This window comes from Chiloscyllium punctatum, chromosome 20 (genome assembly GCF_047496795.1).
Source record: "Chiloscyllium punctatum isolate Juve2018m chromosome 20, sChiPun1.3, whole genome shotgun sequence".
Taxonomy (NCBI): domain Eukaryota; kingdom Metazoa; phylum Chordata; class Chondrichthyes; order Orectolobiformes; family Hemiscylliidae; genus Chiloscyllium; species Chiloscyllium punctatum.
Window position 1 is genome coordinate 15,891,777 of NC_092758.1, and position 27,051 is coordinate 15,918,827.

Consider the following 27,051-nt stretch of genomic DNA (forward strand, 5'->3'; position numbering starts at 1 on the left):
GCAAAACAGTCTGCTTCATTGGCACCATATGAATCATACAGCAGGTCAGGCAGCATCCAAGGAGCAGGAGAATCGACGTTTCGGGCATGAGCCCTTCTTCAGGAATGAGGAAAATGTGCCAAGCAGGCTAAGATAAAAGGTAGGGAGGAGGGACTTGGGGGAGGTGTGTTGGAAATGAGATAGTTGGAAGGAGGTTAAGGTGAGGGTGATAGGCCGGAGTGGGGTGGGAGCGGAGAGGTCAGGAAGATGATGCTGAGTTCGAGGGTTGGGACTAAGACAAGATGGAGGGAGGGGAAATGAGGAAATTGAAGAAATCGGAGTTCATCCCTGGTGGTTGGAGGGTTCCTAGGCGGAAGATGAGGCGCTCTTCCTCCAGCCGTCGTGTTGCTATGGTCTGGCAATGGAGGAGTCCAAGAACCTGCATGTCCTTGGTGGAGTGGGAGGGGGAGTTGAAGTGTTGGGCAACGGGGTGGTTGGGTTGGTTGATCCGGGTGTCCCAGAGGTGTTCTCTGAAACGTTCCGCAAGTAGGCGGCCTGTCTCCCCAATATAGAGGCCACATCGGGTGCAGTAAATGATATGTGTGGAGGTGCAGGTGAATTTGTGGCGGATATGGAAGGATCCCTTGGGGCCTTGGAGGGAAGTGACGGGGGGAGGTGTGGGCGCAAGTTTGCCATTTCTTGCGGTTTCAGGGGAAGGTGCCAGGAGTGGAAGTTGGGTTGGTGGGGGGTGTGGACCTGACGAGGGAGTCACGGAGGGAGTGGTCTTTTCGGAATGCTGATAGGGGAGGGGAGGGAAATATATTCCTGTTGGTGGGGTCCGTTTAGAGGTGGCGGAAATGACGATGGATGATACGATGTATGTGGAGATTGGTGGGGTGGTAGGTGAGGACCAGTGGGGTTCTGTCCTGGTGGCGAGTGGAGGGGCGGGGCTCAAGGGCGGAGGAGTGGGAAGTGGAGGAGATGCGGTGGAGAGCATCGTCGACTACGTCTGGGGGGAAATTGTGGTCTTTGAAGGAGGCGGCCATCTGGGTTGTTCGGTATTGGAACTGGTCCTCCTGGAAGCATCTGCTGCACCTGATGTGGCTTCCTCTATATTGGGGAGACAGGCCGCCTACTTGCGGAACGTTTCAGAGAACACCTCTGGGACACCTGGACCAACCAACCCAACCACCCCGTAAGCTCAATACTTCAACTCCCCCTCCCACTCCACCAAGGGCATGCAGGTCCTTGGACTCCTCCATCGCCAGACCATAGCAACACGACGGCTGGAGGAAGAGTGCCTCATCTTCCGCCTAGGAACCCTCCAACCACAAGGGATGAACTCTGATTTCTCCAGTTTCCTCATTTCCCCTCCCCCCACCTTGTCTCAATCCCAACCCTCGAACTCAGCACCACCTTCCTAACCTGCAATCTTCTTTCTGACCTCTCCGTCCCCACCCCCACTCCGGCCTATCACCCTCACCTTAACCTCCTTCCACCTATCGCATTTCCAACACCCCTCCCCCAAGTCCCTCCTCCCTACCTTTTATCTTAGCCTGCTTGGCACACTTTCCTCATTCCTGAAGAAGGGCTCATGCCCGAAACGTCGATTCTCCTGCTCCTTGGATGCTGCCTGACCTGCTGTGCTTTTCCAACAACACATTTTCAGCTCTGATCTCCAGCATCTGCAGTCCTCACTTTCTCCTACCATATGAATCATCCCAAACATCATTTTCTCCACTATAAATGTTAACATGGACTGGTCTGATTGAATAACCAGTTTTGGTGCTGTATATTCATTGTAATTCTATATTTATACAAGGAATGCAATGTTGCACTGACATCATAAATAATGAAAAATGCCACATTTACATCAAGTGCTAATTCTCTCCTTTTGCACCTTCTATGTGATGGGAAAAAAGTGATTAGATGCAAGACTCCCTGAATCCACTGGAAAATTCACTAAACAGTATTTCAAACTTAAGTACGGCAGATATCTTCAAGTGAAAGGTGCACCTAATGTGACGCTTAAACATTAATACTTCAACAATCCCAGGGTCAGTGAACCTCTGAACCCAGCTTTGTTTATACACAGCCATACACATAACACCCATTTTACTAAAGGAGTTAAAGACAGTGCACCAAATCTGTCCACATGGGTGGGAAGCAGGGAAACAGCAGAATACACCTACATAGTAACACAATCATAACAATTCAACACAGATTGTTTCAGCAGTCTATCCTCTATCACACAGGACATCCATAACAATGAACATTATATCTTGACATTGGAGACTGTTTCACAAAGCATCTGTTTGGAAAACTCCAACACCCCTTTAAAAGTGGCACAATTTGAGAGCGATGAATGAGTGATAACTGACACCCAATTAAATACAATTGCTCTACGAGATGGCCTAGGTCAGCTACTAATCCACAACAACAATGTCCAAGTACTTCATATAGTTCAGATGATCCAGATAATTTACAGCAGTCATCAGCTCAAAACTGCTATCATGTACACAGCCCCAACTGCTCTGAAATTGAAATACTGTGGTGATGCCACGTGACAAGACCTGAAGGCATAATAGATAAAAGGCACACAAGTATTACAAAGCTCTTTTGTGAATTAACAGAAAAATTACTGAGTACTCATACCACCCACAAACCACTGGAGGTTTAATTTGTACTGAAGCATCTCCCCTCCAACTAAATGGTTTCTAAAATTAAAATCTTAAGTAGCTGTTCATTTTGCATAGCGCCACTGAGAACAGAATTAACTTCATATAAAATTCTTCTGACTACTTTAAATTTCTGGGTCTGTAATTTAACATGAGAATGTATATACATGTTCAATAGTCAATGCCCACTGTAGGCTTCTCAGAGTTTCAAACAATGTTTAAAAACATCACTCAAGATATTGCCAGTAGCCTGAAGTTACCATAACCTCAAAGGCTATATAGACTATCACAATTATTTGTTAAACTTGTATATGATTCTCTTGAGACACTATTTTCCATTGAGAAGATTGTTAAACAAAACAATCAAGTCTTATAAGCCTTTATGAAATACTCATTCAACCTCAATTGTTTTCTCCCAATTCTTTCATGGGAGTCAGGCATCACTGGCAAGGGCAGCATTTATTGTGCATTCCCAATTATCCTCGAGAATGTAGTCATGAGTTGCCTCCTTTATTGTCAATCTGGTGTAGGCACACCCAAAGTGCTGCTGAGGAGGGAGCTCCAGGATTTGACAGTCAGACTCAGATGTACAGCACGGAAACAGACCCTTCGGTCAAACTCAACCATGCCGACCAAATATTCTAACCTAATCTAGTCCCATTTGCCAGCATTTGGCCCATATCCCTCTAAAACCTTCCTATTCATATACCCATCCAGACACCTATTAAATGGTGCAATTGTAGCAGCCTCCAACACTTCCTCTGGCAGCTCATTCCATTCATGCATGCACCACCCTCTGCGTGAAAAAGTTGCCACTTAGGACTCCTTTATATCTTTCCCCTCTTACGGTCAACCTCTGCTCTCTGGTTCTGGAGTCCACTACCCTAGGAAAAAGACTTTGTCTAGTTATCATGTCCATGTCCCTCATGATTTTATAAAGCTCAATAACATCATCCCTCAGCCTCCGATGCTCCAGGGAAAACAGCCCCAGCCTGTTCAGCCTCTCCCTATAGCTCAAATCCTCCAACCCTGGCAATATCCTTGTAAATCTTTTCTGAATCCTTTCAAATTTCAAAACATCCTTCTGATAAGAAGGAGACCAGAATTGCACGCAATATTCCAAAAGTGGACAAACCAATGCCCTGTACAGCAGCAACATGGCCTCCCAACGCCTAAACGCAATGCTCTGACCAATAAAAGAAAGCATACCAAACACCTTCTTCACTATCCTAGCCACCTGCGGCTCCACTTTCAAGGAGCTATGTACCTGCACTCCAAGGTCTCTTTGTTCAGCAACAATCCAGAGAACCTTTCCAATAAGCATTTAAGTCCTACTCTGATTTGCTTTTCCAAAATGCAGCACCTCACATTTATCTAAATTAAACTCCACCTGCCACTCGTCAGACCACTGGCCCATCTGATCAAAATCGCACTGTACTCTGAGTTAACCTTCATCACTGTCCACTACACATCCAATTTTGACATCAACTGCATACTTGCTAACTATACCTCCTATGTTCATATCAAAATCCTTTATATAAATGATGAAAAGAAGTGGATCCAACTCTGTGGCACTCCATTGGTTATAGGCCTCCAGTCTGAAACACAACCCTCCACCACCACCCTCTACCTTCTACCTTCCAGCCAGTTCTGTATCCAAATGAGTTGTTCTCCCTGTATTCCATGAGATCTCACCTTACTAACCAGTCTTTGCCTTGCTGATGTCCATATAGATCACGTCCACTGCTCTACTCTCATCAATCCTGTTTGTTACTTTTTCAAAAAGCGTAATCACATTCGTGAGACATGATTTTCCATGCACAAAGCCATGCTGATTTTTACTCAATGACAATGTAGGAAAGCAATATAGATCAGAGTACAGATGGTGCTTAGCTCGAAAAGGAACTGTTAGGTGGTGCCTTTGCTCTTCTAGGCAGTAGAGGTCACAGGTTTGAAAGGTACTGTCAAAAAAGCCTTAGTGAGTTACTTTAGTGCAGCATGTGGATGGTGCACTGTTGCCATTGTGCATCACTGGTGAGAATCAGTGAGTATTCAAGTTAGTAAATCGGTGATCAAGCAAATTGGTTTGTCCTGGATGGTGACGAGCTTCTCAAGTGTTGTTGGGTCCACACTCATCCACATAAGTGGCGAGTGTTTGATTACACTGACTTGGAACTTGGACATGGTGGATAAGCTCTGGGGAGTTTAGAAACTTAGCTACTTGCCGAGACAGGGAGAAATTGATCACATAGGAAACATTGTCAAGAACCAAAGGACACTAAATTTGGCTGACTGGCAAAAGAACTGGAATTCGTTTTGGGCAAATGTGGTATGATGCATTTGGACAGGACAAACAAGGGAAGGTAATACATGAAGCAGCAGCAAGGATCAGGATCTTGGTTTGCATGTCCATCAGTCCCTTAAAGTAGTGGGACAGGTAAAGTGGTTAAGATGACACATGGGATATCTGCCTTTATTAGTCAAGGCATAAAGTTTAAAAATAGGGAGATGATGCTGCAACCCTATAAAATGCTGGCTAGGCCACAGTGAGAGCACTGTGTGCAATGCTGGATTCCAAATTACAGGAGAGATGTGATTACACTGGACTGGGTCAGAGGAGATGTACCAGGATGTTGCCTGGGCTGCACTGTTTCAGTTATAAAGAAAGATTGGATAGACTGGGGTTGTTTTTCTTGGAGCAGAGGAGACTGAGGGGCAATATGATCGTACTTTTACGAATTTCAAGGAGCATAAATTTAAGAAAAAGGCAGCAGATTTAGAGGGGATGAAAGGAAAACAAATTGCATTCAAATGTTGATGCAGTCTGGGTCGATAAGTGTGGAGCTGGAAAAAACACAAAAGGTGAAGCAGCATCAGAGGAGCATAAGTGTCAACATTTCAGGTCGGGACCCTTCATCAGAGTCCTGACAAGAAACATCAACATTCCTGCTCCTCTGACGCTGCATGACCTGTGTGCATTTTCCAGCTCCACACTTTATCAACTCTGACTTTCTAGCATTTGCAGTTCTCACTAGTCTCCATGATGCAGTCTGAAACTCACTACAGATGGTAGACACAGAAACTGTCTTAACATTTAAAACATGTATGTATGTGCACCTGAGATGCTAAGGCACACAAGGCTATGGGGCAAGTGCTGGAAAATGGGAGGAAGCGGCCTCATGGTATTACCCGGAGACCGAAGTAATATTCTAGGGACACGGCAAATGGTGGAATTTGAATTCACTAAAAATCTGGAATTAGAAGTCTCTTGATGATCACAAAACCATTGTTGATTGTTGGAAAAACCACGTGGTTCACTAATTCCCTTGAGGGAAGGAAACTGCCGTCTTTACCTGGTATGTGAACGTGCGACTCCAAACCCAGCAAAATGTGGTTAGCTGTCCTCTGGGCAACTAGGGATGGGCAATAAACATGGCCTACCCAGCGACACTCTAGTCTGTGAATGAATGAAGAAGTTTGGTGCTTGTTTTTGATCAGCGTGGACTCAATGGGTTGAAGATCACTTTTTCTATGCTGAAGGATTTTTTTTGTTTTGAGGATCTCCATTTCTCTAAGATGACAGAAAGAAAATCCTTTTTTGAACAAATTATTTGGATTTGGAATGTACTGACTGAGTGTTTGTGGAGGTGGATTTCACAATAGAATATTATCTGAAGAGAAAACATTTTCAAGGCTACAGTGGGGTGCTGGATTTGCTGAGTTGTCACACAGAGCGCTGGCAGGAAAACAACAGGCCAAATTACCTCCTTCAATGCTGTAACCAATCTATGACTCAATAGTGAAAATAGAGGAGAAAATGTTAGTCAGTAATGCAGCTGCCGTTCCTGATCTGCTTTTGCCATTTTGGAATAAGCAGAGTCTCTGGCATGTGCAATATCACAGTTCCTACCTCTGAGAGCAGGTCCACAAGAGTTTGGAGGCTTTTCCCCAATGTCACCTCACTACTAAATACTTCTGTGTTCCTGCATGATCTAATGTTCTAAGTGATGGCTCTATTAAATATTGCAGGAACCCCCCCCTTAAACTGAAAGGATAGCTGTATCAGTGAAAAGCAGTGTTAGAATCAATGTACCAGTATTTAGAAACTACTAAAACAGCATCTGGCTTTAGTCACAAACACATTTCCTATGATTCAGGTGCTGATGGTTCGAGTTCCGTTCCAAGTTATGCACCCATTCGTGGACAGTAGGAGACACATTCTGACAATGAAGCAAGGTCCAATTACCTGTTCAGGCAGTTGCAATTGAAGACCATAAGCTTACCAGAATATCCTGATTTCATATATACAAAATCCATGGCATATAATTTATTTCATTCGTTAATGGGATGTGGTTATCACTAGAAAGGCCAGCCTTTATTGTCCACATGACATATTCAGTAATTTAAGGAGACCTTGCTCATTTATGTTCACATAATACAAATTCATAAACTACAAAATGCTTTGGTCCTTGAGAATATGAAAGACATTATTATAAGCAAACGTTCTTACTTGGATTGCATAACCAAAAGAATGCGCAAACAGAATTAAGACTACCTTCACATTAGCACTATAATTGCTCCAGCAGAATTAGTTTTTAAATTAGCAACACACCAGATCAAAAATAATAAAGCCTCTCATACTGCCAGACTTCTAACAAAGAAAACCTCCACTTTAATCGTGAATCCAACTTGCAGCCTGGTGCCTCAGAAGTGCCATGTACCTGCAACTTTTTAATTTTCCTTTCTTCTCTAACCACTTTGTTCAGGGAGATTATTATACTTCTCTGGAGCAGGTCCTTGGAAGACAAAATCAAAAAAAATCTTTTTCCATGCTTCACCCTATGAAGATTAACTGTTATACATTATCAGTCTGTTGCTTTCAGCTTTAGAAATTGAAGCACTGGTCCTGTACACACATCCGAGGACAATCTACTAAGGATGACTCATCAACTAGTACGAGCCAACTATTAAACTGTTCCTGCGAAAGACGGCTGATGCAACCAAGCAAAGAAGGTTCAAACACAGGACTCCCTTGCCAGAGGAGTCAGCCATTCAATGCACCGAATAAACTGGGTGCTTTAAAAGCCAAAGATTTAACGCAGAGTAATTTCACATTTTCTGAACACATCGACTCACAGGGATTATGTTTTAAACAGCAACACCTGCAGTCTGGTCTGATAGTTCCATTCCCATGAGATCCCACATTATAAGAAATAACAGCACCATTTAAATCAATGGGATCAGTATCGTGTTATAGCCAACATAGGCAAGACGAGTTCCACAAATAATGATCTAAATTCTTCAGTCACGTTATAGCCAGTTTGCATTAAAGAAATGTGTTATAGCAAAACCGACTGCGCTCAACTCGACTTCAGTAAGCAAAACTGGCAAACATCAACAGGGCAATTGGCTAAGAACAGCAGGAGGTCCACTCTTCAATCTGATCAGTTATTACCCTATTTCTCTCAAGTATATACAAACACTATGGATCCAGTATCACATCACACTTGGTCTTAATATTTAATTTGACTGGGTATCATGCTCACATACTATTAATCTGATCAGGCCTCAACTCTCTCACATTACTGCAGCAGATACACTGGGCAATAATCAGAAGTGGGAACTAGCCCAGTCACTACAAATGTAAAATGACAGAGGTGGCGATGTTGGACTGGAGTGGACAAGGTCAGAAGTCACACGACACCAGGTTATAGTCCAACAGTTTAATTTGAAATCACAAGCTTTCAGAGCAGGTGAAGGAACAGCACTACAAAGTTTGTGATTTCAAAAAAAAACCTGTTGGACTATAACTGTCTTGTGTGATTGTAAAAATCTATATAAATTTCCTTTGGTATGAAATAGCAAAAATGGGATGCGTTAGTTGTTAAATTGTTTACAGGAGTTAGGACAATTTCAAGTTAGCATACATCGGGTAAAGATTCAGTTAATTCCTGTTAATTCAAAATAACTCAAAGTACTTCGGCTGAAAAATGGCAAGCATCATTCGTGCCACACAAATTCCAGGTAATGACCACCTCCAATAAGAGACAATCGCTCCTTGACATGCAACGATGTTACCTGAATCCCTTCCAATCTTGGGGATATCACAGACCAGAAACTCAATTAGACTCGCTATATAAATACAGTGGCTACAAGAGGTCAGAGGCTAGAAATCCTGCAACAAGTAACTCACCCCCAGACACCTCAAAGTCTGTCCACCGTTTACATGGCACAAGTCAGCAGTGTGTTGGAATACGCCTAACTTGCCTGGAGGAGTACAGCTCCAACAACATTCAAAAAGTTTGACATCATCCAGGTCAAATCAGCTCACTTGATTGGCACCACATCCACTCCCTCCACCACTGATGCTCAGTAGTAGCAGAGTGGACTAACTACACAATACAGTGCAGAATTTTGTTAAAGATCCTTAATCAGTGCCTTCCATACCCATGACCACTCCCATTTAGAGGACAAAGGCAGCAGATACATGGGAACACCACCATCTGCAAGCTCCTCTAGAAACCACTCATGGCGAGCATTTATTGCCCATCACTGTTGCCTTTGAGAATGTGGATGGTGAGTTTTCTTTTGAACCACTGCAGTCCATGTGGAGTAGGTTGACCCACAATGTCTTTAGGTACTGAATTCAGTGACAGTGAAGGAAAGGTGATATTTCCAAATCGGGATCGAGGGTGGCTTGGAAGGGAACTTTCAAGTGGTGGCATTCTCATGTACCTGCTGCACTTATGCTTCAAGATAGAAGTGTTTGCATGTTTGGAAGCTGCTGTCAAAATGTCTGAACCATTAGTCTAGTGAGATTGCCAGTACACCATCTCCCCATGTCAGTTTAATCTAAAATCTATAAGATTACATTTTGATGTGATTTAATGTGAAACATCTGACTTGCAGATGAGTATTTAGAAGTGCCACTTCAATGTCCTTATTGTTCTGGCTTTAACCCACTTGTTCAGGCAAAATTAAATGTTTTTGTATTTACTCACAACATCGACAGCGGTTGGCCAATAATTAAAGACTAATAAGCTGAGGACATAGATTCAAGTCCTATCATGGTCACTGGTCATATCTGATTTTTTTTCAAAATGAGCCCAATGAAGAATATCTAATGATTACAGATTTTGTAAAAACTAATCTGATTTATTAGTGTTGTTTAGAGAAGGAAATTTGGTGATCTTACCTTATTTGCTGGTCTACCTCGGATTCCAGACCAGCCGTAATGTGATTGATTCTTAATTGTCCAACCAGTCATGTCTACATGCCTCAGAGGAAGATAAAAAAATTGTAATCCCAACCCTTGCCCAAAGACATCCAATGACTCATGATCAAGCAGTTTTCAATCTGCGAAAACATGAATTCTGAGCCTTGTTCGCTGTAAATGTGCAGTTTATGGTCTCGAAACCATATCACCGTGGCTGCACGTGGACTTACTCTGTTCTCAGGATCTCAGATCCAGAACTTAAAAGCTAATAGTAACATTAAGGTAAAACATTCAAATCGTTATTTATCAATAATACAGCCTCAGGAGATGAAGGATCCAAATTTAGTTCCTTGGTAACATTAGTTTAATGGCACAAGTGTTCTGCAGTCTTCAATTATCCAACAAGCTATCCAAATGACAGTGCAACATATTCCCACCATACTGTAATTAGTTATATACTCGAGGAATAGTCAATATAAAAGTCAACCCCTATTTTTGACCAAATAATCCTAAATTTTCCATATATCTTGTGTAAATGTCGACCCTAGTTCTTCACAGATAACAGATCAACATTTGAATCAGCGTGAAGGCCGTCACATCCTGCTCCACTCCCGGTCTTCCAGTCTGCTGCCTGTTTTGGTCCACTCTGGGTTTTCAGAATTACCATAATTCATTTCTTTGTCTTTATTCATTTAGAGATGAACTGGAATTCTGCTAATGATATGTTATAAATTTTGACAGGCATGAATTACAGCCCCTCAAAAATAGCATCCATGTAATAGTGGACCTCATAAATTTAACTTTAAAAAGTAGTCACAAAAATGTGCATACTTGAGTAGTAGTCAACAAATTTTGACTACTAAAGTATACACGGTAGATAATGAAACAGCATTTCCATCCAAGTTAAGGAAAGATATTGGAAAAAATTCCTATAAAGGTTAAATTGAGTTTCAGTCCTGACTTCGGGTTCAAACTCACATCCTTCTGACTCAGGTAAGCCTGTCCCTCTTTCACCATTATACCAGTGGAGAGAGAGCATGCAGTGCTCACTATCACAATCGAGGCTTTAAGAGACCAAAACAGTGTAGGACCTGGGGTGCATCACCTTGGACAACACAATTTTGATTCAGTTTTTATTTTCTATAAGTTTCCATTAACCCTTAATTTGCATTTTTGTTACAATGACCTATCGGGGACATTTAACCCATTTTGATTACTTTCAGTTTAAAAGAGTAGAGTGCTACTCAGTGAGCCATGCTGACATAACAGCAAAGACACTGGGTTCCAGACAACTCTGTACAATTTGTTCAGAAGAACACACTTCAAAAGAAAAAATTACCCTGGCTCCATGATCGACTCTCCAATTTATTAAACATCCGTGGAATTCTTTGTTCCAACTTACTTCAATGCCGAAACTGTATCCTCAGCGTCATAGGTGGCTCAGTGATTAGTACTACTGCCTCACAGCGTTAAGTACTCAGGTTCAATTCCAGCCTCAGGCAATGGTCCATATGGAGTTTGCACATTCTCCCCATGTCTTCATGGGTTATTTCCGGTTGCTCCAGTTTCCTCAGTCCAAAGATGTGTAGGTTAGGTGGATTAGCCATGTGAAATGCAAGGTTACAGGGATGGGGTAGAGGGGTGAGTCACAATGGGATGCCCTTGAGAGTGTCGAAATGGTTGGACTGAATGGCCTGTTACTACACTGTAGATATTCTACGATTATATGATATAGAAAAATAAAGTCACCAATGAAGCACTCCTTTCTAGGGCATAAGAAGAGGACAGAAGATGGCCACATCTTAACAATATATTAAGCAAGGAGGTAACCTGTCTCCAAAAAACCAAAAAGGCGTCCAAAGCTCAAGTTCAAGGATTCAGGTATTGAAGCCATCATAATCAATCTCAAGAACTGGGCAACTAGCAACAATCAATACAATTGCAAACACCAACTGTCACTACAAATGACAAGCTCTATGAAGCTTCAAAGCAGGTGCCAACCCACACCACTGTTAAGGGTCTTGTTTTTTTTGTGATACTCATGGTATATTGTTTTCCAGAATCAACTTGTTCAGTCATCAAAAGTGATGGCTTCATCTGACATCCATTCAATTACCAATACGGAATAACCAGAAAGTAACATGGAAATTAGGTTTATTATTCAAACTTGTAAAGTTTGATAAACTGATTCCAACATTTAATCATAATGGTGAAATAACTGAATGCAGAGCACCCCAGTGATACCCCAGTCCTCCACACAGCAACTCAATGGCCCTGAAACTAGTTAAATACAAGCAGCCCAAAGGTCAAGTTCTAACTGGCATAATGGTGACCAGAGGGTCCGTGTCAGCAAATACCACCAAAACTTTCCAAATGTCATACAAGCTCAATTAGATGAATATTCTGTGAGGAAGAGACCTTTTACACTACACTTCCAAATTCTACTCAATTCTTGCTTCATGTTGTCAGACTAGCATGCCCAAACTGAGAAATAATAGCTCAGCTCTATCATGCAGTAATTTCACAACCTGAGATTGCTGTGAGACTAGTTTAAAATAGTTAAAATAACAGCCTAAGCACTCACCAGTACATACCAACATTTTTTTGTCATGAAAATAACAGAAATTAAATTGTAGCATCACTGCAGTAAACAGAATAGACTGAGAACTGATCTAGCAACTCAAAACATACCATTCATGAAAACCGTGGGCTTTCAGCACAAGAATTGTACTGAACCAGTTTTTGAATCTCTTGGACCAGCAACACACACTTTCTATCACAACCATTAAGCAAAGAAATCAAGCCTGGTTCAAATGAAAGGTGTAGGAAAGCAACCCAGCACCAAGCACTTATAAAACCATATCATCCAGATGAAGCCACAAACATGCTGCATACTTACTCAACAGTAGAAGCAGCATTCAGTAAAGAAGTAAATGATCCACAAGCCAACAAATCAAATCAAAGCTCTGCAATCTGACCCCATTCTATCATGTATGACAAATAACAATAACTAGGAGGAGGGACAGCTCCAAGAGCATTCCTTCCTCAATGATTGGGAGCATGATGTGGAGATTGAGGAGGACTGGGTTAGACAAGGACAAAAATCGCATGACACTAGGTCATAGTCTAACAGGTTTTGTTATGAGGATGTGGGCGTACTGTACCTTTAAGAGAGTTAAAATCTAGCAGAACTACCTGACACAGCACCAAGCATTCTGAACAAGATATAATTTAACATTTTGTCGAACAATTTGGTTAGCTGGTTGCCTGGAGATGACAAACCAAATTCAAATTAAGATAGCTTAAATTATACCCCAATCAAGTTTGAATTTAGCATACTGAATCATAAAAGCTAACAGCACGATCTGATGCTTTGGGGGTCTAAGACTAGGGAAAATTGAACAATTGGGAGGAGAACCGCCAAGCCACCAGCATCTGCAGATTGCCAGAATAGCTCTCTTAAAGGTACCTTTATCGATCAGTGACCTGGGAAACAGAAATTCCTAAGAAGAAAAGACGACCGAGGGAGATACAAGAGAAGATTCAACATCTGGCTGGTTTTGAAAATTTGAATTTTTGGTAAATCTTAATCAGGGGTTTTATCGGACTAGTATTATAGAAGGGAGGGTAAAAAATAGGTTAGAGGAAGGAGTTGTAAATAGTTGTTATTTAATTATTCTGTTATACTTTAAGAAATAAAGTTGTTAATTTTTACATTAAATAGTTCTTGGCCTCTCGAATTTTCACAGACTACTGCACAGGTAAATCTTTTCTGTGCTGTTAGTTTAAATTAACCAGGAAGCTTTACCCTGTGTCGTAAGTTTATTTGAAAACATTAGCTTTCAGCATGCTGTTCCTTCAGCAGGTGTTAGTGGTGAGGCCCCAGCACATTAATACACAAGACTAGGCTGAAGTCTTTCAACCATATTGTCAATAGTACTGAGTGGACAATCCATTTTAGCCTACTTCTAAGGCCCCACCATTACAGATGTCCACCTGCAACCAATTTGAGTTACTCGATGTAACAAACAATTGAGCATATTGGTGAGTAAAAGAGGCGGCTCAACAACACTTAAATGTAGTACTAAGATGTGAGCTCCTATTTTACCAGCAAACCCACTGAATACAGCTATAATAGACACCTTCCAGACAAAGTGGTAACCTGTCGAAGAAACAGGACAAATTCAATTCAGCCAACTACAAGTCTAGCTTCAATCATCTGTAACGTGATAGAAGGTAGCATCAACAGAACTATTAACCATCAACTGTTCACCATTGAGTCCCCTTTGAGAGTGACATGAGAATTTCGTAGGGTCATTAGCCTGTTGAACTGCATTCCCCAAAGAGCAGTGAAGGCTGGGACACTGAATATATTCAACGCTGAGTTAGATAGATTTTCAATTGACAAGGAGTCAAGAGTTATTTCTGTGGAGGCAAGACCACAATCAGATCAGCCATGATATTATCAAATAGTGAAGTAGTCTTGAGGGGCCAAATAACTTACTCCTGCACCTGACACTCATTCTTTTGGAGATCCTGCACAGTCGCAATACCTCACAACACCAACTACATCAGTTCAGGGAGGCAGCTCAAACTCACCTTCTCAAGGGCAATTAAGGATAGTTAATAAATGCTGATATGAACATCACGCATATCACACAAATGAATAAAATTATCTGTTCCAAGCTCTCCAGATACTCAAAGGTGACCAGAAGAAAGTAATTAACTTAGTTACTTAATGTACTGAGCTGGTGCTGCTCTGGATAATTACAAGAGGGATAAAGATGATTTTTGAACTTTTTGATAGCTCCTATGTGGAGAGAGGGATAACTGACCACAGAAAAGCTGAAATCTGAAGTTTGAGGGGGGGCTACGAAAATTTAAGTGTGAACAGAAATCCAATAACCCTGACAATTTTAAGAAATCAAAGCTGTGTTGCAATTCATTAAGATAAATTATTGATAGTAGATCTTCATTTGGCAGTCTGTTTTTGTTTTGAATCTTTATTTCTATTGGGAGTTCTTGACCCTGAAAACAGAGCTGTTTTAGTATACAGAGCCCTGCTGGAGTAAGCAATTTTCCATAAATAAGTGAAGACATTCAAACATCTGAACAGCAGCAGCCTTTAAACTTTAGCAGAGCTCACAGTCTACACTCACTCAAATTCACCCCTTTAAACCTCAATCCCCAAAGGATTAGTGTTGAAGAATGCTTTGAAACCAATACCTCAGCACGTGGCTAAAGCAACAATGATGAACAGGTTGCTAAAGAGATTGAGTATGAATGGAGATATTACTCTACAACATACCACTCTACATAGGATTAATGTACAAAAATCACACTATGCCAGAAGCTGGAAACTGTATCCAATAATGATTAACATGCTAAAATTGTTTAACGTCGCTTCAATTTACCAATATACTCCATGCCAAGCGTTGTGGAGATTCATTTAACCTCTCACTATCTCAGCTCACTTCAACTTGCCTCTGGGAAAATGGTTAAAGGTTCAGTATTACACTTGGAGCAGTAACCCATGGCTTGGAGAGATGAGGAGAAACTCTGGTCTAAGCAAACTCCAGTCTTTAGTCGGTTACTGTATTTAAAACATTCTCATGCATCTCAATGACTTGCTATCCAATCTTCCAAACCTTAGCACAGTAAAAAGAGAGAAAGTTTGGAGATTTCCAGATCTCTTTGACAAGCATTATAACTTAATCTGAGACGTCCACTCATAGAATCAGAAAGTCATTGCCATACAAGAGATTTTTGTCAGCACTTTCAGTCCAAAGGAACATATTTGCCTAGTGTCCTTACCTGGCCTCCACCCTGTAACCATGCATACACTTTTCTTTTAAATAAAAATCCAATTGCCTTTTGAAGGGTTCGGCTGAATCTGACTCCACCACACACACTGGTTGTGCGTGAAGTTCCTATGGATGATGCAATTCAGTCTTTTGCCAATTACACTAATTTTGTGCCCGCTTGTTCTCAATCCTGTCACCAGCAAATCATTTCTTCCTAAAGACAAAACTCTCAAAATTTTGAATATCACTATCAATTCCCTTCTCTATTTTCTTCTGTCCAAGGAAAGCAGTCTGAACCTTAAGGGAAGATACAATAACATTGAACTCTTACATGTGGCAGAAACCAGAGAAAAAATTATAGCTGAATTATATTCCAGTACTAGCAAGTTCTTATACTATCCGTGAAACCAACAATCTCCTGTTCATTCAAGTCCTACTCCAAAACCTAACCATAAAATCAATGCTGATACTTAAGGGCACAGCTCTGTTGCATTGCCACTGAATCTGTCTTTTAGATAAACCATAAATCATGGCCCCAACTGTTCTGCAGCACAATTCTAAAGAACCTAAGAAACTCACTTTTTATGAACAGAGATTTTCCACTGTCCTGATCAAAATCTATTTCTTCACGCTCTACATAACCAAGTCATTTGTCATCGGCCTTATCACTGGTTGTGGCACAGTGCAAACTGGATTCCACATTCAGTTATACATCATAAGTTAAATGACTATGGCTCACTTTGGGAAAGTCTTGATGTATGTAAAAATGAATGCAAGGTATTATACAAATGCCTGTTTGTTTATCTTGGCCATTGTAAAGCCATTCAAGTGTCTGCTGTAGTTCAGTTCAGACAACTCTGTCAAAATGTTCAAGGTGCAAGTCCTACAATTAATATTCGAGCAATAAAATTAAGGCTGATGATCACCACAGTGTAGGGTGCCCTTAATACTCTTGGCAGTGCCACATTTCTGATAAGATGCTAAATTAAGAGTCTTGTTCTACTTGACAAGACATAACCAGTGGGGTGCCACAGGAGTTGGGCCTTAGGGCCCCAACCATTTATGTAATGAATTTATAATTTGGATTCAGGGATAGAAAGTATGATAGCAAAGTTGCAAATGACACTAAAAGAGCTGGGAAGCTTAAGTTGCAATGAAGAATAAGAAATTTATAAATGGAAAGGTCAGGTAATGGGCTAAAATTTGACAGATGAAGCTTAATATGGATAAGATTGAAGTTATTGACTTTGGTTGGAGGAATAGAAAGGCAATTTATCTCCGCAGAGACATCTTGTATCCTTGTGCATGAATCAGAAAGACAGTACGTAATTTTATTTTAGTATTCATTCATGGGATGAGGGCATTGCTGGCCAAGCCAGCATTTATTGGTCATCCCTAATTACCTAGACAATAGTTAAGAGTCAACCACATTACTGCGGGTCTGGAGTCACATGTAGGCCAGACCAAGTAAGGATGGCAGTTTCTTTCTTCATTCCTGAAGAAGGGCTCATGCCCAAAACGTCAATTCTCCTGCTCCTTGGATGCTGCCTGACCTGCTGCGCTTTTCCAGCAACACATTTTCAGCTCTGATCGCCAGTATCTGCAGTCCTCACTTTCTCCTGGCAGTTTCTTTCCCTAAACAACATTAGTGACCCAGATGGGTTTTTTTCTGACAATCAACAATGTCAGGTTACTGCATCTGCAGCAATTTGCTCCTACACTTTGTTTAATCAACTGCCACATCCCTTCAAGGAATGCCTACCCTGAAGTAGTTTTGTTCTTTGCTCCAACAGGAATTCCGATTTTCTCTTTTGCCGTGTTATCTTCATTGCTTTCGATTTCAGTGCTGGTGTTCACTGAACTATCAACATTCTTTCTTCCCCAACACTCCAACTCCCATCCCAACTCTGGAGTTTAGAAGAACGATAGGAAATCTAATTGAGGCATACAAGATAGTAAAGGGGATTGACAAAGAAGATTAGAAAGGATGTCCCCTCATGTGGGATACTCTACAATGTGAGGTCAAAGCTGTAGAATGAGGGGCAGCAGATTTGAAACAGAGTTGAGGAAAAATTACTTCTCTCAAAAGGCTATGAATCTGTCAAATTCACTTACACACAGTGTGGTGAATGCTGGGATATCGAAAAAATTTAAGGAGACACGATTTTTATTTAATAAGGAGTTATTGTGAGCGGGCAGCAAAGTGGAATTGAGACCGGGATGAGACAAGCAATGACTGTATCAAATGGTGAAGCAGGCTCAAAGGGCTTAATTGCCTACTCCTGCTTCTATGTCTTCTGTTTTTATCTGTCCCCTCATGTGGATAGAACAGATCCCATGACGCTACTTCAAAGAAAAGCAAGGGAGTTATCCCTTGTGCCCTGGCTAACATTTAACTTCAATCATCATCACAAATACAGATGAGCTGACCACTATAAACTACACTTTTTGAGAATTTACTATCTACAAATTGTTTATTAGTTCCTGCATTACAGAGGTTTCTACACTTAAATCACACTCAATTGTTGATAAAGCACTTTTGGGTGTGAAATGTGACTTAGAAATAAATAGAAAGAACATTTAAATACTTGAAATATTTCAAGAACAGGAGAGGCCCATATTAAAGTCAACTGAGCTTTATTATAGGCTTACATAGTAGATTGGAAAATGCTAGAATCGATTGTACAGGACATGATAAATAGACACTTGGATAACAATGATCTGATTGGGCCTTGTCAGCATGGATTTGCAAATCCACCCAGCTTCCAGAGGAAACAGATATGCTTAGTGACTGGGCAAGAACATTTCAGGTGCCATACAATATGGAAAAATATGAGGAACTTTAAGACGAACAGGTGCACAGAAAGTTTGTTACATGGCAAGAGGTTGAAATTTGTAAAAGCACAAAGGTGGTTCCATTAGTCACTCACTGAAGGCTAACATAACATAGCAAGATATTCAATCAGCTAATGGAATGCTAGACTTAATCACAAAAGGATTTGAGTGCAGGAGTACTAAAGCTTTGCTTCAATTGTACAGAGGTTTGTTTAGACTGTAGCTATAGTACTGTATACAGTTTTGGTCTCCTTACCTCAGGAAAGATATTATTTCTGTACAGGGAATGCAACTAAGGGTCACTAGACTTTCTGCTGGTATTGGACAGTGGAGGAGCTATCTATCAAAGAATGACAGGTCACCTAAATGAGACTTACAAAACACAAAGTGATAAAGTAGTTACAAGATGACAAGGTGTTTCTCCCATTGGCGAGTTTAAAAAACGGGGCATTTGACAATTAGAAAGGATGCCTTTTCAACCAAGATTAAGAGTTTTTAAAAAAAAACTCCAGGATTGTAAACCTTCAGAATTATTTAACACATTGACCCGTGGAACCCCAGACTATAGAGACTGATAAGATTTCTGACTACCAATGGCATAAAGGGTTATGGCAATAACGTGGGTAAAGGATTAAAGTTTGCAATTAAGCATGATCGTATTAAATGACAGAAAAGCCTCAAAGGGCTGAATGGCCCACTTGTATCGTTATTTTGCTATTTCATCTGTTATGTCCCTTTGCCATTTAACCTTATACTTTAACTCCGTCTTTTGTTGCTAATCTTGAAATACAATGGGTTATAGGAGTTTGGAATTCTTTTCCGTAAGTGATAATTGATACAAGATCAATTTTAATTTGTCATATTTCTGTTTGTAAGATGTCATCTGAAGTCATTAAGGGAAATGAAAATTGCAGATCAGCCATGATCTCAGTGAATGGCAGAACAAGCTACAGGGACTAAATGGCCTATCTGTGCTTCCATGTGCTCCTCTTGCACCTCATAACTCCCTCATTAACAATAATTTGTTTCAGTTACTGAAACAATCAGCTGGATAAAAGCAACCATTTGGTCAATCCTTTAAAGTGTATAATATTTGAATAGGGTTGCACAATCCTTCTCTCACTTTAATATCAGAACAACTCTTAAATATAAGAGCTGAATACAGATTCTATCTTAATTAATTGAACAATTCACACCCAGAAATAATTTCTTTCAATTTACTGGAGTGTTGTGCAAATACAAATCCCAGTGATGACTAGCAAATTCTCCGAAGTTAATTTGTTGGGAATAACTTTTAGGCATTGTAGAAAGATAATTAAGGCACAATGCAAGTTAAAACTTTTTCTTCGTCCAAATCAGTCCTAAATGAAGACATTTCTCATTCACAGTTGAGCTGGTGTTGGGTAGCGTGGGGAAAGAAAGGAGCCTAATCAGCTGACACACTGCCCTTTGCAAGATAGAGATGTACAAGCAGTGTGTTGGAGGTAAACTCCCTGATCACACTAACACAGCAGCTAATCTACAATGGTTTTTACTGCCAATTCTAACTCTCATACATATCTCTCTCCTTACATCCAACTCTTCTGACAATCATTTATCTATCTCTTGCAGAATACCTTGCAACAAACCACATCTGGAAAGATAATTCTGTCACTAAGGATGAGCCTTCTGAATTTTGTGTTGCCTTGTCACCATGTAATACAATTCCGCTCTCTGACCCGTCTGCACCTAAGGCTAGTTTCAGAGGCATTGCACTTTCCTCTCCCTTGCTTATATTTAATATTAGTTAACTGGCTTTTGGCAAAATGGAATGTCAACTGGATTACCACTTTCAAGAGTTGAGCAATCTTGGATTATCAATGCAGGCTTTCCAAAATGCAAGAAGCAAATATGACATTTAACCAATTGTACATACAGGTTGTAGTGCATTGGAACAAAAACTCCTTCCAAGTCTCTCTGTATCCTGACCTGTAAACATCTGTCCATCCTTTCAATATCACCAGATTAAACTTCTTGAATTTCTTGCCTGTGGCTGTATATACACAATCTGAACTGGGAAGTTCGAAAAGGTAGCTCACTGTTACAAGGGCAATTATACGCTGAAGAAAGCAAAGAACAAATAATTAGAAAAACTACATCGCAAACTCCAAATATATTGTTCCATGTTCATCAGCTTCAACATATTGTACTTCAAATTGATATGTTGCGTGAAGCAACTTATACCAGGGTTCTACACTGGTGTAACATTCCTTTAATTGCTATTCAATGTCCAATAACACTCTAGATGTCCACACAAACATCTTCTCATTTTTAGCAAAATGACTGAAGTTAGCTTCGGACAACTTGGCAACAGATACCCTAATGATGAATCCAAACATTCTCAACTGGACCCTCTGAAGCATGACTTCAATCTAAAGCAGTTCAGTTAAGACAAAACTTTCATTAGAAGGTACAGTTTTCCTTTAAAGCTACAAAGCAGTAGTAAAGTAAAACATCTGTATATAGTTGAGTCACTAGTCTAAAAGAAATGCCATGAATTGAAGAATTTTGGACCATAAAAATCTGTTAATACTAATCTAGGGGGATTTGTGACATGTGTTATTTTGCACATTAACAGCTGGTATCTAGATTGTTGGGTACTTTATACTAAATAAGTGCTTACCTATGCTGACTGGTTCCTAATTTCATGGCAATATTTTATTAGTTCGCTAACACTGCCAGCATATTGACACTCTGGTAAGACTAACCACTGGCGTGGTCAACTCAAATAGTATGGTAACTAGAGTTTTGATGTTGCTCAGAAGTGAATTAATATCTTTTTTCATATTGTATCAAAAGGTGAGTCTTCCATCTGAGAATTGTTAGAACAGTGCCTGGAAGTTAATAAATGTGTCCGGGAAACTCATTAACCTACAAAATCTCAGAGAAGCCAACTTTAGCAAAACAACACGTTAGCACCAAATCAACATGTCACAGGTTACTGTGACTTCTGGGATTCCAGTCAAATCATGCTCACTGAAGGGTGGAAACAGTCGGCATGAAGGCGATACATACTGTAATATGGCTGCAGGCTCAACCCCTTATCTAAGGTAGGATAGCAAGATGTAGCCAGAAGCAACTGGTGTCAGTTGGCCCAGGCAAAGTTTAGGGATATAAAGAAAATCAACCTGTGCTTTCCCCAGCTGACAGCACTGTTAAGAAACCTTTTTTTGACAGAAAGCACAACAGTAAGCAAGGGAATAAGACTAAACATTAGGCAAGGACAAACAATTTCAGCAGCGATGCTAACCTGTCTAAATGCCATTGATTACTTCCTGGAGTTAGAGAGAAAGAATCAAAACCTAATGAGGTATGAGGGTAGCTGTGTCACATCCAGAGTTAACATCACAAAAAAAAAGTTTTCAAAGTTGTGAAGCTTCTAGTCAGGTAAACACAGTAATATCCTTCATACCAATTCCCTGCTATATACCACACGCCAAAGATGCTTTAATAAAGACAGAGCAACACTGTCCATACAGGATCTGCACAGCACAAAAGCTTTGCTAATTTATGTTTACTAGCCACAACAATAGAAAAGATCACATCAATGACTTTTAACTGCATATTATTTTGGCATTCTTGTCTGGCCACAAAAAGGTAATGCATATGGAATCCATGCACTGTTAATCCAACACATTAACAGTGTCAAGGATATAATCAGCGTACATTTGGCTCTGCTGTCAAGCAATTGCAAGTCTAATATTTATTGGATTGGATTTCCTATTTAAACACTAAGAGGTGATCAGGACTACTCCTATTCATCGTGACGCCAACACAGTAATACTTCATAAAAGCAAAACAGACATAATCCTTCAATCAAGGGACAGCTGACAAAACTCTAAAAAGGCTATGCTATGTCTTCAACACAAAGGACTATAGCTCACACTAGTCACCTCTGAGGTTTTCCTGAAGTGTTTTTCCCAGACACACAAACTTTATAACCTGATGCATTGTGACAAAGACTGGAAGGTGTTTCATAACCAACTATAAGAGAACAGCATGCTGATGCAAATCAATACAAAAACTATAAAGTATATAAAGTATTGCAGCTAAAACATTTTTACTTTTTCTTTTCCTTCAGCAGAAATGCCTTGCAATGATTTTCTGTGTTAAAGTACTATACAAATTCAACTTGTTGTTGCTCTATTCCCATTATGGTTTATTGTTTCTGTGACATACATTCTATGCCCATTGTGAGAACACTAGCAATGTTTGAGGATATCAAGGCCATTAATATGTATTTTAGGCTATAAATTGAACTAATGGCAGCAATACTCGTGCCTCAGTCTCAAGGCTGTGGGCTCAAGTACTACCATAGGCCTTGATCTCTCAACCTTGTGTGGAAAATTCTGAACAATCTTTTGAATGGGATGTGAAACCAGGATTCCACTTGCTTGACTCAGAAATTTGTGGAAATAATAGACTGTCGTTATACTTATTCAAAGTGGAAGCACTTCTACCCTCGTCAACATTAAACAGTCAAGATCAGCAGTAATAACAAATTAGTTATCTTATTTCCTTTGCCTTTGTTACCTGTAGATTTTATTATTCCAACGCATAGTCAATCCTCCACAAACTTGAAACCATTCAAAACTGTGTCATTAGTGATAGTAAACACAGTTCACCTTTCAGTCCTATGTTCAATGACCTACACTGGTTCCTGGTTGGAAACATCAGGAACCTTCCCTCCCTTATTTTCAATTCCAACATCTCTTATCCAGGACTCAAGTATAAACATCTAGATTGATAACCCAAAGCAATATGAAGGCGTGCTGCACTGTCAGAGTTGATGTCTTTTGGATGAAGCATTATATTTGGGCCCTTCCTGTACTCTCAGGCAGATGTAAATGATCCTACTGCATCGTGTTAAAGAGCATGGGAGTTATCCCAGTACATGGCCAATATTTATCCCTCAATCAACATGACAAAAGTAATTGCTTGTAACAGCCTGCGGTGCACAATTTTGCTGCCTTTTTTAAAAAACAATGATTACACTTCAAAAAGTACTTTATAAGTTGTAAGATACTTTGGAGCATCCTATCGTCATGAAAGATGCTACATAAATGCAAGTCTGTTTCTGTAACCCTAATACCTGCGCTCCTCCAATTCTGAACTCCTGAGCACCTCAAGGTTTTACAATTAACTACTGGCAGCTGAGCCTTCAGCTACGGAAACTACATTCTGGAATTCCCTCCTTAAAACTGTCCATCTCTCTCCTGCTTTAAGGTGGCACTTAAGACATACCCAGTCTGGTCTAGAATGTCAAGTAGCTGGGCATGCAAACTTTTATTGATAACGCTCCTGTGAAGGGCCTTGGAATGTTTCATTGTGTTAAAAAAAAATCAAAAATATTGGCTGCTTTTGCTCACATAATCTGGCTGCCATGTATGCCGATACGGCTGCAGTTGTACTGCTAAAACAATTTATTTGCTGCAAAAAGTGCTTTGGACAACCTGAAAACATGGTCGGGCACTAAGTAAATACAAGTAGATTATTTCTTCATGGTAAAGTAGAATCTGTGTCACAATGCCAGCATCCCAGATCAGCAATATATGCAGGACAAGGCTCTGTTCCAACATATAGTATTATAATTCACTGAAGATTGGTAACTAGAACCAAAAGAGCAGCTTGTTTCACATAAACAGGCTTTAAGACCAGGGGCCGATTTCAAAAGTGCTACAGAACTGCTAACAGAAAGGACAGTTGATGTCTGAATGAAGAAACAAGCTTCTGACAAAAACGTTTCTGACAATGTCTCCACCCTAAACCATGACCTCTCTTTCAGATTCCAACTAAACTGGTGTGTATTTCAGAATTTTCTGTTACAATTTCAGTAGGTCTATATTCAACTTCACCTTTGTCTGAAATTAGCACACAAGATGATACCCAATTCAGAATTTTGGCAGTACCCAGAAAAGCCTTTTGCATAAAAATGGTGCATTGCTTGATGAACGTATCCCAGGTTCCGTTTAATTCTTCTCCTTACTGCACTGCTGCACGTAGAACTGATCCAAGTCTTGGGGAAGGAACATCCAAGCCCAGAAGCAGCATCAGTTTACATTTCAGTCCTTAAGGTAATAGGAATATTCTTCGATGATTTCATTGCTCAATAAAGGAAAAGTACAATTTTGCAAATAGGTTAAAAGTGTCACATGAGGACATATAATCCAGACAAGCTATTTGAGTAACAGCTTCTCCATTTTTCATCAATTTAACACCAAACGAATTGACAAAGAAAAATACTATTTGCTCAATTGTGCACATTATAGTAACAACATAACATGCATGCAGAAACAGAACACAGGGCACGAAAAATACCATCACACCATGCTCTCTGCAACAGTCCCTATCCCATGCCCTCACGTTTTCCCAGAACACTTCACTCCCGTCAACCACCAACCTAACCTTAAATGGCCTCTGGTTACAAAACTCTGTTCCATCTCTTTGTAACTGTTAACACGTTCAGCTACCCCATCATCTCTTATTCTAATGTCAAAAGGGTCAAGTGAACATGAGTCAAGTTATTACAGCATCTCAGAATGCAATAGAAACAAAAAGAGATAAACACTGTAACTGGAGTTTAATCCTCAGTGGCTAGGAACCCCGAGCCCAGAGATATGGAGTATAAATCCTGAAGTGGCAGATCAGGAATTGAGGTGGATACAGTTCAGGAGATTAATGATCTGCAGAAAGGAACTCAAGACCAAGGTGTGACAGGGTGATGACACCTGGTAAGTAAGTAATGTCAGGAAGCAAGGTCTGGCTAAATTGGGGGGGAAGGAGAGGGTGGAAAACAGGAGATCTAGAATCAGGGAGGGATTAGTATCCCCAACCTATAGGATCAAGGAAGCTGGATCTGGGATGAGACACCACAGATCCTTGGATTGGTGTTGGCAAAAAAATAATTGGAATGGGGGTGGGGGGAGGAGAAGAGTGAGAGTGGAAAGGGACGGGGATTTGGGTGGGGGTGTGGACAGTGGGTGTGGGATAGGGGGATTTGGGTGGGGGCGTGGACAGTGGGTGTGGGATAGGGGGATTTGGGTGGGGGCGGTGGACAGTGGGTATGGGATAGGGGGATTTGGGGTGGGGGGCGTGGACAGTGGGGTGTGGATAGGGGGGATTTGGGTGGGGGTGTGGACAGTGGGTGTGGGATAGGGGGGATTTGGGTGTGGGCGTGGACAGTGGGTGTGGGATAGGGGGATTTGGGTGTGGGTGGGGGGTGGGGGTGAGGGTGAGTAGGGCCTCCTCACTTCACGGAGTTCGCCACCCCACCCCCCTCCCCCCACTCTAACACCTGTCCCCACAACTTGGGCCCGGCTCCAGATTGCTCTCCCCCTTTTCTCCCTCACGGGCCTGCACTAACCTGGCTCGGTCTCCACGCCGCTCCCGCTCACTCTCCTGGTCCAGGGGTTCACTCTGGGCGGCGGCGCCTCGATGAACTCCTTTCTGCGGCCGCCGCCGCGGCCCTCGGCTCCTCAGCGCTGTCTCCGGCCTGTCCCGGCGGTTCGGAGCCGGGCCCCGGCCCAAGCCCAGAGGCGACCCCAGGCTCTGCGGGCGGAGCGGGGCTCGGAGTGCCGGTCTCACCGGCACAGGCCGCTTTACTCCACGGGTTCACCTTGGGCGGCGGGGCTGCCATGAGGGCGCTTGGCCTCAGGCCTGGTGCCGGCCCCAACCTGGGCGGATGCCTGCTCGGGCCCGGGGACCTGGCCCAATGCCGGGGCCTGGGCGTGAACCGAGTTCTGGGCCGGCTCCGAGCGCGGTTGCTCCGGGGCCTGGGCTCCGTGAGGCGGCGGCAGACTCTGCACCTGCGTGGCCATGGCGGCGGCTGGGCTCGCGCTCGGACTCCGTGTGGCAGCGGCCTGGGCGCGCACGTACACACCACGCCGGAAACACGATTGCCAGGGGCACGCGCACGCACGGCGCCGGTCCCACGCTGGACCGGGGCGCGCACGCATGGCGAAGGAGCAACGCTGGCGCGGGGGCGCGCAACGAAGGGCGGGCCAATGGGAACGTCCCAATTCCTGATGCCACACCCCCGAAAACCCCCATCCCCCCGACACACAACCATCCCCCCACACACACTCCCTAACCCCATCCCCCCACACACCCCAAAACCCCATCCCCCTCCCCACACACACCCCCAAACCCCATCCCCCCCCACACACCCCAAACCCCATCACCCTCCCCCCACACACACCCCCCAACCACCCCATCCCCCCCCCCCCTCCCAACACACACCCCAAAACCCCCACCCCCCCCACACACACCCCCCAAACCCCCCACCCCCCCACCCCACACACACACCCCAAAACCCCACCCCCCCCCCACACACCCCCCCCCCAAAACCCCCATCCCCCCCCACACACCCCCCCCAAAACCCCATCCCCCCTCCCCACACACACACACCCCAAAACCCCACCCCCCCCAACACACCCCCCAAAACCCCATCCCCCCCCCCACACACCCCCCAAAACCCCACCCCCCCTCCCCACACACACAC

At 42.1% G+C, this 27,051-nt stretch overlaps 1 protein-coding gene across 1 annotated transcript in view; it reads right to left on the reverse strand.

Annotated features, from left to right (window-relative positions):
- The window catches only part of larp1 (La ribonucleoprotein 1, translational regulator), a 135,196-nt gene extending 108,784 nt beyond the window's left edge, over positions 1-26,412 (reverse strand). The window contains 3 exon segments of the mRNA XM_072590393.1: positions 25,915-26,011; positions 26,014-26,190; positions 26,192-26,412. Coding sequence (XP_072446494.1) covers positions 25,915-26,011; positions 26,014-26,190; positions 26,192-26,368 — 451 coding nt within the window. The 5' untranslated portion in view covers positions 26,369-26,412.
- Positions 26,413-27,051: the final 639 nt, after the last annotated feature.